Below are 13,282 nucleotides of genomic sequence, written 5' to 3' on the forward strand. Positions count from 1 at the left end.
TGTGTTACACAAATAGCTGTTGCTTCAAAATGTACAAGCGGAATGTAAATAATGCGTTTAAAGTAGCGTTTCGTTAAATATATAATGTGCAGGTAAGTTATCAGTTTATCAATTGCAAAAACAATATGTTTTATGTAGTTCATTGGGTAATACAAAAGAAAAAGAAACCCAAAGAGATATTCTGATTATATTAAAAGTTCAGTAAAATAACAAACATATGCTTTTTGAGATTGATGATTCAAGAAGTGTTTTCTTTTTGGCTTTCTTAAGTTTTAGTAATTCAAAATATCGGTATTATGAGACACTAATAAGTATATTAACCAAAATCTGCTTTTATCGAAATCAATCTTTATCAAGGCAACCCCAGATCGACATGGTAAAATATTCATATACACTTTCCTCCATACAATCCTTAGATATCAGTTTTGTTGGTGCCCGCTGTGAAACGAAGATATGTTTTAAAAAATAAAGGAGATTTTGGTTACCAAAAAAAAATGTATGTAACACTTACAGTTTATCACAATAGTGAAAAGTTAAACGGCTAATTTATCGATTGATCACTGATTCACATGAATAATAAGTGTAATACAAGGTCGAGTATACACACCAGTTTACATTTTACAGAGCTTACTTCCTCATTACTGTAATGTTTATTACTCATTACAATGAAGATTACTAGTTGTATATATTTTTTGCCAAGAATTTTATTATTTACCATTATAACAGGTAAGGATTTGATTTATTAAAGTTTGTTTGCATCATGCCGGTTGTTAAAACAATTTTTACATTTGTTTAATGGTACTTTTAATATCGTTTTTTTTTTTTTTTTATTAAGTCTATTTTGTGGTTTTGTTATCGACTGTTTGTCATAAATTGATGTCATTATATCATTTCATTACCATTCGACTGTGTTCATATTCGCTAATCTCAAGCTTGTTAATTAGTATTGCTGAATAACTGAAAGAGACTATGAAAAGGTTAAAGGTATTAAAGGAGCAGTCAAAACTCATAAGTCAGATGCGCCGAAAGGATATGCAGATTCTCAATTGATAACAAGATAAAACATATGACTTTTTGTTAAATCAATGGACAATGTTAAGTGTAAGTTTTTCATTACAATGTCTTTTATTACCTTGGCTTTTTCTTGTAGGAAATAGTCAAAATGAAAAAAAAGGTTTTGTATCTAAATTTTGTTACTGTTATATGTTTCTGAATAAATAATATACATATATATATTATATATAATATTCTTATTTAATTAAATGGTCGTTTGGTAAATCTGAATGCAAACATATTTGCTGCAACTCATTTAAAGCCTTTTTCTCTAATGAGAAAGGTAAATATGCTAGATATACTTACTGGAGGTGTGATGAGATGATTGAAATCGTTAATTTTCTCCTTGATAATATTTATGTAAGTTTCGGCAACAAAGTTTATCGATAGGTTGTAGGTATTCCTATGGGCACTAATTGCGCCTTTTTAATAGCAGACTTGTTTTTGTACTGTTATGAATCACAGTGTATGACCAAACTCAGTAAAGACCCGTCTAAATTGCATTTAATTGATAAATTCAACAACACTTACCATTATCTTGATGACATTTTTTCGTTAAATAATCAAGAATTTTCTAAATATACTGCCGACATTTACCCAAAGGAACTTACTTTTAATAAATCAAATGTAAACGTTAATAACTGTCCTTTCCTAGATTTAGATATTTCAGTTTTTCACGGAAAACTCCACACTAACATTTACGACAAAAAGGACGATTTTCCTTTTTTGGATGGTTATGTTCTTTTGGCACCATCTTACGGTGTTTATATATTACAACTCGTTCGCTATGCCCGTGTCTATGGAACGCCACAGCTGTCTTATATGGAACTCTGATATTACGTTATGTTGTTCTATTATTACTTGATGATAGTTTTTCTTTACATAATATGGTTTTGACACTACGTAATGATGTTTTGATATAACTCAATATGGAATAGTCATTACATAATGATATTTCGATATTACATGATATGGTTTCGTATTGATTTGATATAGTTTTGTCATTACTCGATGTGGTTTCACCATTATTTAATGTGGTTATGTCATTAGGCAATGTGGTTTAAACATTACTTGATGTGTATGTGATATAACGTAATGTAGTTGTTTCATAACATGATGTGGTATTGTTATTTCGTAATGATGATTTGTCGATTCTTTATATGGCTTTAACATTACGTAATGATGTTTCAAAATTTGACGATTTTACACTACATGATGTGTATGTTTCAGTATTTGATGTGGTCATGTCATGTCATGTGGTTATCCCTTTACTACTACGAGGTAAAACCACGTGACCATTTTGGAAAAAAATATGTTCTATTTTTAGACCGATTTCCATATGTCGTTTGTGTAACGCGCTTTGGATGAGTACCGCTATTCATTAAGGTAAAGTTCAAATTAAAGTTCAAGTTGTTGTTCATAGTTATTTGGTATGAAAAAGGGGAACGACAGACAAAATTAAGAAAAAAAAGTACTAAAACATTTACAGTAATTCGGACATAAGGGGGATATCCCAAAACCACTTGCCGGTTTTTCCTTAGTTCTCAAATGGAAGCAGTATTATAATAAATTCGTAAATGATTCCTTGGAACACTGCTTTATCTTGGTCTTGAAGAATAACTCCTATACAAGTTTTATAACAATTCATGGAGGTTTACAAATTTATCATGTCAAAATAGTTTAATTTGGTAATATTCAATGCAAAAAAAAAAAACCTTAAATAGAAATAAAAAAATGTGGTATGATTGCCAATGAGACAACTCTCAACTACATACCAAATGACGTAGAAATTAACATATATGTGTGACTGTATAGTCTTTAAGAATGAGCAAAATTCATACCACATAGTAAGTTTAAAAAGGTCGCGAAATGAAAAATATAAAAACAGTTCAAACTAGAAATCTAACAACCTAAATGATGAAAACGCCGACGATACTACCGACGACGGCATACAAAGCATCAATTCTATAAAACAAGAATTCTCCAGGTTTTTTTTAGCGTGTATATAGATATAAGAAGATGTGGTATGAGTGCCAATGAGACAACTCTCCATCCAAGTCAAAATTTATAAAAGTAAACCATTATAGGTGTATGTTCATTTGAACATATGAATATTAAACTTTTTTTTATTAATTGCAGTTTCTGATATACCACGCACTAATTGATAAAAAAAACTTTTTGAAATATCTGTTTCACAGGTGACGACGAATAGGTTCAAGTTGTCGTAACCACAATCCCGTCATCTTTTCCTCGAATATAAACTACCAAATGAAACCAAATCACTGGGTTTGTACTTTCACGAATAACACGACGGGTGCCACAAGTTAAGCAGAATCCGCTTACCCTTCCAAAGCACCCGAGATCACGCTGATGGATTTATGTTACCCAGTTATACTGATCTATTTAGTTGAGCCAATCAAAACTGTCTTTACATTTTCTTCTTGTGCTGTGCTATGATACACTAGGTTAGGATAGGGATTAGCGCTTACATACATGTTATACTCCGCGGCGTGCACTTTCTTTAAATGCCTGCCCCAAGTCAGGAACCTGTAGTTCAATGGTTGTCGTTATTTCATGTGTGTCATATTTGTTTTTATACGCCCGTCAAAATTTTGACGGGACGTATTATGGTATACAAATGTCGTCTGTCCGTCTGTCCGTCTGTCTGTCCGGCGTAAACATGTCGCACCGTAACTTGAGAACGACTTATCCAAATTTCATAAAACTTAACAAAGTTGTTTATAATGATCTGTATACTTTTTGGTGAAAATAAGATTAAAACTTTTTGAGTTACGGGACTTAGTAACTAAAACAGGTGTGTGTTTTTTTTTTCACATGTCGAGCGGTGATTATGATTATTGCTTAAAACTTTACACACTTCTTAGTTATATTAATCTTAAGATCTGTATACTTTTTGGTGATGATTCAAAATTATCTTTTTGAGTTAATGAGTATTTTGTAAAAAAAAGGGGGAGGGTTTTTTCACATGTCGCGCCGTATCTCAAAAACGATTTATGATTATTGCTTTAAATTTTATACACTTCTTAGTTGTATTAATCTTAAGATCTGTATACTTTTTGGTTTTGATTCAAAATTTTATTTTAGAGATGATTTTTTTTAAAGGGGGGTTTTCATATGTCGCGCCGTATCTCAAAAACTATTTATGATTATTGCTTAAAATTTTACACACTTCTTAGTAATATTAATCTTAAGATCTGTATACTTTTTGGTTTTGATTCAAAATTTTATTTTAGAGATATTGAGTTTTTTTGTAAAAAAAGGGGGGTTTTCGCATGTCGCGCCGTATGTCAGACACTATTTATGATTATTGCATAAAAATTCACACACAAGACGACGGGCGTATCATGCGCTCTAGGCGCAGCTGTTTATTCGTAGATTGTTTAGCTATAAACTAGACCGTTAGTTTTCTCGTTTGAATTGTTTCACATTTTCACGTGGTGGTCTTTTGTGGCCGACTATACAATGTGTTGAAGGCTGTTAGGTTGCCTATGATTGCTTGCAGCCACTGCATTTAAACTATGGTGGATAATTTTCTCATTGGCAATCACACCACATCTAACTTTATTTAGGGGCCTCGGTGGCCGAGTGGTCTAAGTAGTTACTACTGTAATCATTAGCCAGTCAACACTGAGGTTGTGAGTTCGAACCCCGCTCGTGCGGGTGCACTCAACTCCAATCTTAATTGACTAGGATTGTCAGTTTTCCTATCGAAGGTCGGTGGTTTTCTCCGGGCACTCCGGCTTCCTCCACCAATAAAAACTGGCCGCCACGAAATAGCCCAAAAGCGGTGCTTAAAATTGGCGTTAAAACACCAAAAATCAAAATCAAATCTAACTTTATTTCAATTTCTATGTTGTGTTTTGTATGCTGTAAAATTGTTTATCTTTTGTACGCATACCTACCCCTGAACACTCTTTTCGGAAGAACGAGCAAAAGCCCTTGATGCACGATAAAAAAATAGAACTCATATTAGATAACTCGAATTTCAACTCTTAACCTTAATCTAAATGAGACTCAAATAAGGGTTTATCTCGAACTCTAAGTCAAAAGGTAATTCAATTTAAAAGTTGAAGTCCAATTGTAATTCGGAACTCTATCTTTAAATGTGACTCAACTCGAAGTTCAACTCGAAAATTGGTATGTGGTTGAGAGTTGTCTCATTGGCAATCATACCACATTTCTTTATTTCTATATAAGGTTTTTTTTAATGCATTAAATTTTACCGAATTAAACTGTTTTGACATGATGAATTTGTAAACCTCCATGAATTGTTATAAAACTTGTATAGGAGTTATTCTTCAAGATCAAGATAAAAGCATCTACAGAAAAACATGTTTTCCTCCGTTAAGTGTACCGGTTAATGTACAGTCAGTCAACATTTAACTTACGCTTTTACACTGACAGCAGAATTATCCGGCGAGACTCAGGGTTAATAAGAATCTTTAATTTATTTATTAATTTACAGCTTCCATTTGAGAACTAATGAAAAAACGGCAGAACCAAATGGTTTGGGATATGTCCGAATTACTGTTAATTTTTTAGTACTTTTTTTCTTATTTTTGTCTGTCGTTCCTTTTTTTCATACCAAATAACTATGAACAACAGCTTGAACTTTAATTTGAACTTTTAACTTAATGGATAGCGGTACTCATCCAAAGCGCATTACACAAACGACATATGGAAATCGGTCTAAAAATAGAACATATTTTTTCCAAAATGGTCACGTGGTTTTACCTCGCAGTAGTAATGGGATAACCACATCAAAGAATGAATTGACCACGTCAAATACTGAAACAAACACATCATATAGTGTAAAATCGTCAAATTTTGAAACATCATTACGTAATGTTAAAGGCATATAGAGAATTGGCAAATCATCATTACGAAATAACAAAACCACATCATGTAATGAAACAACTACATTTCGTTATGTCACATACACATCAAGTAATGTTAAAACCACATTGCCTAATGACACAACCACATTAAATAATGGTGAAACCACATCGAGTAATGACAAAACCATATTAAGTAATGACAAAACTATATCAAGTCAATACGAAACCATATCATGTATTATCGGAATATCATTAAGTAATGACTATTCCATATTGAGTTATATCAAAACATCATTATGTAATGTCAAAACCATATTATGTAAAGACAAACTATCATCAAATAATAATAGAACAACATAACGTAATATCAGAGTTCCACATAAGACAGCTGTGGCGTTCCATACGTGTCTGTTGTGACGTTTTTGATTTTAATGAACGTAATCTATGTATTACTGGCAAATTATTAAGTCAGGGATTTCTTTACCACAAGTTACTTAAAACCTTTACTAAATTCTTCCATATATATAAAGATTTAGTTTTGAAGTTTGATTGTACCTGTAGGAAACTTATTTCAAACGGGATAGCACATCCTCATTTCTACGGAGATGTTGTTTACCGTGCCCGGAAATTTAGAAACGATCCTGGTAAACTTATCGATCCTTTAAATAAACGTATTCTAAAAGGTTACCAATTCAACACTGTAATTAAATCTTTGAATATTGTTTTTATTGGTATTAATATTGATTTTGTTATCAGTAAATTAAAAGCAAACTAAATATTATTGTTATATACATATGCACATTCGTGGATCTACAATCTGTCGATACCTGTATCTTGGCATTACACAAGGTCATGTTTTTCTCTTACTGTTTATGACTTCTATACACTAAATCCATTGGATGTTGCATGTGTAATGATTGATAATTTAGTCTTAGATACATGATTTTTTTTATTAGCTGTTATTGGCTTTGAACTAGCTGTCAGTGACTGCGAGTACTCTCATATCTGTACTTAGTGTCCTTTTGTTGTTAGGATGTACAAGTACCCAGCCACGTCCACTCTGTGCTTTTGTTAGATGTATTTCTATTTGTATCTATCTGATGAGTGAATCCTTTTTCAACTGATTTTTATAGTTCGTTCTTATTTTGTACTGTTACAACACTATCTCAGGTTAGGGGAGGGTTGGGATCCCGCTAACATGTTTTACCCCGCCACATTCTGTATTTATGTGCCTGTCCCAAGTCAGGAGCCTGTAATTCAGTGGTTGTTGTTTGTTGATGTGTTACATATTTGTTTTTCGTTAAATTTTTTGTACATAAATTAGGCCGATAGTTTTCTCGTTTGAATTGTTTTACATTTGTCATTTCGGGGCATTTTATAGCTGACTATGCGGTATGGGCTTTGCTGTTTGTTGAAGGCCGTACGGTGACCTATAGTTGTTAATTTCTGTGTCATTTGGTCTCTTGTAAAGAGTTGTCTCATTGGCAATCATACCACATCTCCTTTTTTATATGAACATATTTGTTGAGTTTTGTAGATTGATATTTCACCTACAGTGTTGCCGACTTGTTTTTTTTTTTTTGTATGTTCACACTTAAATAGAAGCGCGCTCCTGACCCCAAAAGTGCCCCAACAAAGTATTGTGGAAAAACGACTGAAATCAACCGAACATATGTTGACGGTCGTCTTTACATATTGGTTGGTGGATACGATGTTTTCGTGTCTCAATTAATTTCCGACATGATTGTGCGGTCTTGGATCTTTGGATCCTAGAATAGTCGTCTGATCTGTAAATTTGTCGACTGTCTCCTATTCCCGTTTGTAACATTTTGCTGAATGTGGATTCGCATGGAGGATGATGCAAGATTAATAGCAGAGGCTTATTCATGTCGACGCAACCGGTTTCCTTTTGGAGTTCATTCGATTCCATCATTTTGTTTTTACCTTGATTGGTATCTTTTAATGGTTGCTTGAAAAAAAAAGTATAGGTCATGCTATATATTTTTTCCTAAGCTTCTGAAGTTATGTTTTAACAATAAAGGTAATGCACCTCTCAATAAAAAAATTTGGGAATTTGGAATGCAGATACTGAAATTAGAATGCATGATCAAGATATTGAGTATAGATTTCTAATCTTAACCATGAAATATTGAATCACAAATTTCAAATCTTGAATTATTCTTTCGGGTTCTTTTACTTTTTCTTCATTCTGCAGAAACGATTACGAGATACACTATATTTTTCAGAATTACATGCTGTAGATGACCCGTGTTCTGGCATTGACAGTAAAATAGGTATTAAACTTAAAATTCTGTTTTCATCAATATTGTATTCATACACTCTAGGTTTAGTTTTCATAATGGTATGAATTTGTTATGGAATTTACACCGTCATGATGTTTTAAATCAACTTGCCACTACAAAACTGTACAAATATATACTGGTTTCCAGTTGATATTTACCTATTAGCTCTGAATGGTCCCACTTGATAAACGTAAATCAAAAAATATACATCGAACGCAATGAAATCGAATATGTAGGTGTTTGACAGTTAAAAACTTTATGTAAATCATTTCCACACATTTTTCTTTGTTTTGTCATCAGATATGTACACAATTAAATGGAATCTATAAAACGTAAAAAGAATTTATATTTTTGTGTAATCATCAATTACTTAAATTTGAAAAACGAGTTAAAACCGTTCACCACACGCGTATGTGTAAAAGGATATTTGAGACACGAGTAAATGTTAATGAGACAACAAATACAAAAGTAAAATACGTAACCTGCCTCCATTTTAATATTTAATCTAAAATAATCCCATTCTGATTTAATAACCACATGCTATGATACACGTTTATCTAATAACATTGATCGATGAATCTTTTCCTAGTGGTAGATATGTGTACAGATGAGCACGTTGTAGAAGACAGTAAAGACGGATATGATAAAATTGATAGTGTAGTTGTACGTGTAATGGAACAGAAGGCTAACTGTACATGTCGTGTCAGTTTAAAGAATATTAAAGGAAGTCATATTGTACAAATGAGAAAATACCAAGGACTGAGTAGTTCAGCTCCATTGACAGAGAACTGTGGACTAGCTATTGATGTTGATTATCCTGAGGTTATAGGATATGCAAGCAACCGGTATCCAATTAATTGTATAAGTGGTACTACCAAGCGAGTAATTGGTCTAGAAAAAAACGGTGTTATTGAATTGAAATCAAGAATTATTAGTGGTAATTTTAGCAGAGGATACTGTATGCAGATATATAGAGGTATGTTTCTGTTGCATTATTAAAATGTGAATACAATACACGATGTTTCCTCATCTGTTACATTTTGTACACGAAAGTAGAAAATTAGAAAGTTTTTTGCAGCGATGTTAAGGGAAAACAAATAATCTGTATATTTAGTTAAACATGAGATATCTACTGCGTTGGCATACAAATCGAGCAATACGTTCAACATTATGACAGTAAGATTAAGTTTTTAGTTTTTAGCTAAATTATAGCACATGGACCCCAATTTATTTTTATACGCAATTGATCCTGTGCTGCTTCAAGAATGTTATTTAAAAATTGCAAGGAAATATCACTTATATATTTTTTCTGTATGCATATGTGCATGTTGTAATAGAAAAAAAACTTGTATATTTGTCTTAATATTAACAATATTTGTATATTTTTACCAAATCTCAATCGCATCAACCTTCATTATGGTATTTACTTAAACAAATGTTAAAAGCCTATAAAGTTAACAATATTCTGAAATAAAATCGGATGAAAACATCTCTTTTTGAAGGTAATGTTATTCTTTCGGAAAAGTATTGAAATGTAAAATGTTATGTTTGCGCTTGAAACATCAAACTAAACTAAACGGAAAGTAAGTACTGAAAGTATATTTTTCTTGGAATATTTGGGAAGTCTTATTAACATTGACTTTGTGTAAACTTAAAAAAAAACAAAAACAATTTAAGATCTCTTCTGTATCGTATGTCCTAGAGAAGACATCATTAAGATTTGATTGACAGCAAATCCTTGCGGAAAACAGCAAGGAGTTATGTAAGCTAAAAGCAACATTCTTTTATACAAAATAAAGCCAAAAACCAAAAGCTAAAACACTACATCTAGATTAGGTTTGATTTGTTCATTTGTCCATATATAATATATGCGTAACTTATCATTTAACTAATTGAGCTACAAACCAATGTAGTCTCAATTGAGCAACAATTAAGTGTAAGAGATCTCTTTATTTGACCAAATCAATCCAAAGACTTTAAATGGTGTATTTGCTTATGATGCTCCACCGATGCAAGGGACATTTGTAAGAATAAGAAAAATATGTCCTACTTGGAAAGACATCTCTTATAGTGGCCTGTTATCTTATGAGCTAGCGTGTTTATAAACCAGCCAAGCATGTCTCGCACAAAGCAAGGGTCAAGATAGTAAGTAGCAAGTTAACATGAGTATTAATATTTGAAACTTGGATTTAACGCATTAATTAATCAATCGAAGCCCTCCCAAGATAAATATATAAAATATGTAAATTAGTAAAAACTCTAAATGTGAAATATTCTTTACCCAAACACCAAAACTGACCAGAGAACTGACTGGAATGTTTCGTGGTCTTTTTGTGATTTTATTCATCTTTACCCCCATTATAAGTAGAGTTTGTATAGCTATGTCATTGGTTTTTATGTATTGGTTTGAGAACCTATTGCCCTTTCTTCTTCTTTCGTTTTGCACAAGGCATTGTCAGTTTTTCTACTACTTATGAGTGTTTAATGACCCCTTGGTATCTTCCGCCTCTTTCTATAATACACAACCCCATCAGGAGAACACAATGCAACACATCTTCCAATGTACTATATTCAAAGTGTGTTAAAAATCGTGACCGTTAAATCCAAACGTATGTAGTACTGGGGGAATTATTACATTCATACCTTAAATACTATCCTTCCAGCGTTGGAGATAGATGGTTATCAGGAGTAAGTTTACATTGTTCAACTTTTCATTTTCTATGATCAACACACCGACAAAATTAGTGGCATACAAAATAATAAACTGTACAATGTCTTACACAATCACCGAAAGGACGCCATTGATTATAAGTTCAAAAGAAAACTGCCTGTTTGGTAGAACAAAATAATTATATTGAAAAAGGCATCCTAGCTGTTTTCTATCGTGTCCGCGTTATGTTGATAGTATCTATTTGACAAAGGAAGATATGATATTAAATCTATCATTATAAATTCCATTCCTCAAATACTGAAACTCGGGAAGTGTTATCCATATACACATGATATAAAGTGTCTCTTTTTATAAGTGTGAATAGAGATATAAGACAATCATATTCAATTCATTTCTCTATCCATAGAGTCGGTAGGGCAAACATCAAACATCCAAAACCTTAAGCAAACTGTTTAAGTGTTGATATATGTTTGCCAACTATTCTGGTATCAGCGCAAACATCAAAAATTCTAAACTTTCAATACGGACAACTCTCAAAGCGTGAATAACTTGTCAATTATTTTGATCTTGAAACCTCAAATAATTTAGCAGGTTTTTAAATATGCAGTCATTTTCGGTCAGAATGGGAACGTTAAATCCAATGCCTCAAGTAGAGAGAGTGTCAATCTCTGTGTTTATTAAATAATTGTTTGCAACACTCAATGAATCAAAATATCTTCCCTATCTAACAGTTTTTGATTGGCAATCTAAATATCTCGCCCTTCATCCTTGTCGATCAACTCATGCAGTGACTATAAATAATTTGAGATGTATTGTAAATATGTATTTGTCCTGGATGTGCATAAAGTTTTTCGCAACAGTACGGTAAAAAATTGACGAACGATCAAATGGTGTAACATGCGTTTAAGTATAATCGATTTTTCGCTCTTTTTTTACCCCATAAAGGTCTTGCCTCCGGTTATCGCATAATGATTCCGACACCATGAGTCAATTGTCCATGAATAATGTGACTTATGATTCAAGTGTAAACTTCCAATGCTAAGTAATTCAAAAGATATCGTGGTTTACTGAATAACCCAAAATAGATGGTTGCCAATTATTCTGGCAATAATTAATAAAATTCAAAAACATTCGGCACAGGCAATTCTTATATATTAAATGTACTAGGGATTCAAATTTCGTCTTTCTTTCCCTATTATAAAGTTAAGGTACCAGCAATTCATCTTTTGTAGAAACATGTGTTTTCTTTTCCCGGGATCTGACATTTTTTTTTTAATAAAATACACGGAAGGGAGAATTTCACCAATTTTCAAGGAAAACAAACTAAAAGATGAATGATTATTGAAATACTAGTTATCATGACATCCGACCCTGATAATTTCTGCCCTTAGGACACATATCAAAATTCCTAAACCTACAACACAATATACATGTATAATATAAAATTAAAAATGAGGAGATGTGGTATGATTGCCAATGAGACAACTATCCACCAAAGTTCCAATGAAGTGGATGTAAACAAATATAGGCAACCGTACGGCATTAAACAATGAGAAACATCCATACCGTGTAGTCGGCTATTAAAGGAACCGACATGAAAAATATGAAATAATTCAATTGAGAAAACTAACGGCCTAATTTATAACAAAACAAATTACGAAAAAGAAATATGCCAGACCCGAACCAACGAAAACTCATAAATTGAGGATTGACAGGCCCCTGACTTGGGAAAGACACACAAAGACTGTGGCGGGGTTAAACATGTTTACTGAAGCCAAACCCTTCCCCTAACCTGGAACAGAGGTGTAACAGTACAACACGAAATCAAACTATAAAAATCAGTTGAGGCTTAACTCATCAGATCGATACAAAGAAGAAAAAACATTTAACGAAAACACGTGGCACGATATTAATACATCCCCACAACAGAATAGACAACAACTACAGAACTCGCAGTTACTGACAGCTAGTCAAGGATGAGCCAAGCCTTTTTCAATATAAACTACCAAGTATTTTTATGTAGTGCTCGCTATAACACCACTGTCTATGGTAAGAGGAAGGATTTAAGCCTTCCACATTATGTACTTGCCTGTCCAAATTGCAAGTCAGCGACTCTTTTCACAAAAAATCTTACGATTAAAATTGATCATAAGTTATACTGAAATGTGTATGACTTACGAGTATTTTTACTCTTAAGATTTTTTGTGAAAAGAGCCGCAGGAGCCTGTTTCTCAGTTCTTGTCGTTTGTTGCTGTATATCATATTTATTTTTGGTTTATTGCTTTGTGCATCAATGAGGTCGTTGTTTTTTTGTTGTTGATTGAATTGTTTTACACTTTGTCATGTCGGGACTCTTATAGCTTGCTATGCGGTATAAGTGTTCCTAATTGGTAAAG

The 13,282-nt window shown here is 32.6% G+C and overlaps 1 protein-coding gene across 2 annotated transcripts in view; it reads left to right on the forward strand.

The window, feature by feature from the left end:
* LOC127725212 (uncharacterized) overlaps positions 1-13,282 on the forward strand; it is a 62,113-nt gene that overhangs the window by 43,685 nt on the left and 5,146 nt on the right. The window contains exons 1-3 of one of the 2 annotated variants that reach the window (XM_052232066.1): positions 595-726; positions 8,159-8,206; positions 8,805-9,191. In XM_052232066.1, the coding sequence (XP_052088026.1) occupies positions 666-726; positions 8,159-8,206; positions 8,805-9,191 (496 nt within the window). In that variant the 5' untranslated portion in view covers positions 595-665. Of the gene's footprint in view, positions 1-594; positions 727-8,158; positions 8,207-8,804; positions 9,192-13,282 lie in introns of those variants that run through there. The other variant, XM_052232065.1, reaches the window with a different exon arrangement.

The sequence above is a fragment of the Mytilus californianus genome, unplaced genomic scaffold (genome assembly GCF_021869535.1).
Source record: "Mytilus californianus isolate M0D057914Y unplaced genomic scaffold, xbMytCali1.0.p SCAF_15, whole genome shotgun sequence".
NCBI classification, from domain to species: domain Eukaryota; kingdom Metazoa; phylum Mollusca; class Bivalvia; order Mytilida; family Mytilidae; genus Mytilus; species Mytilus californianus.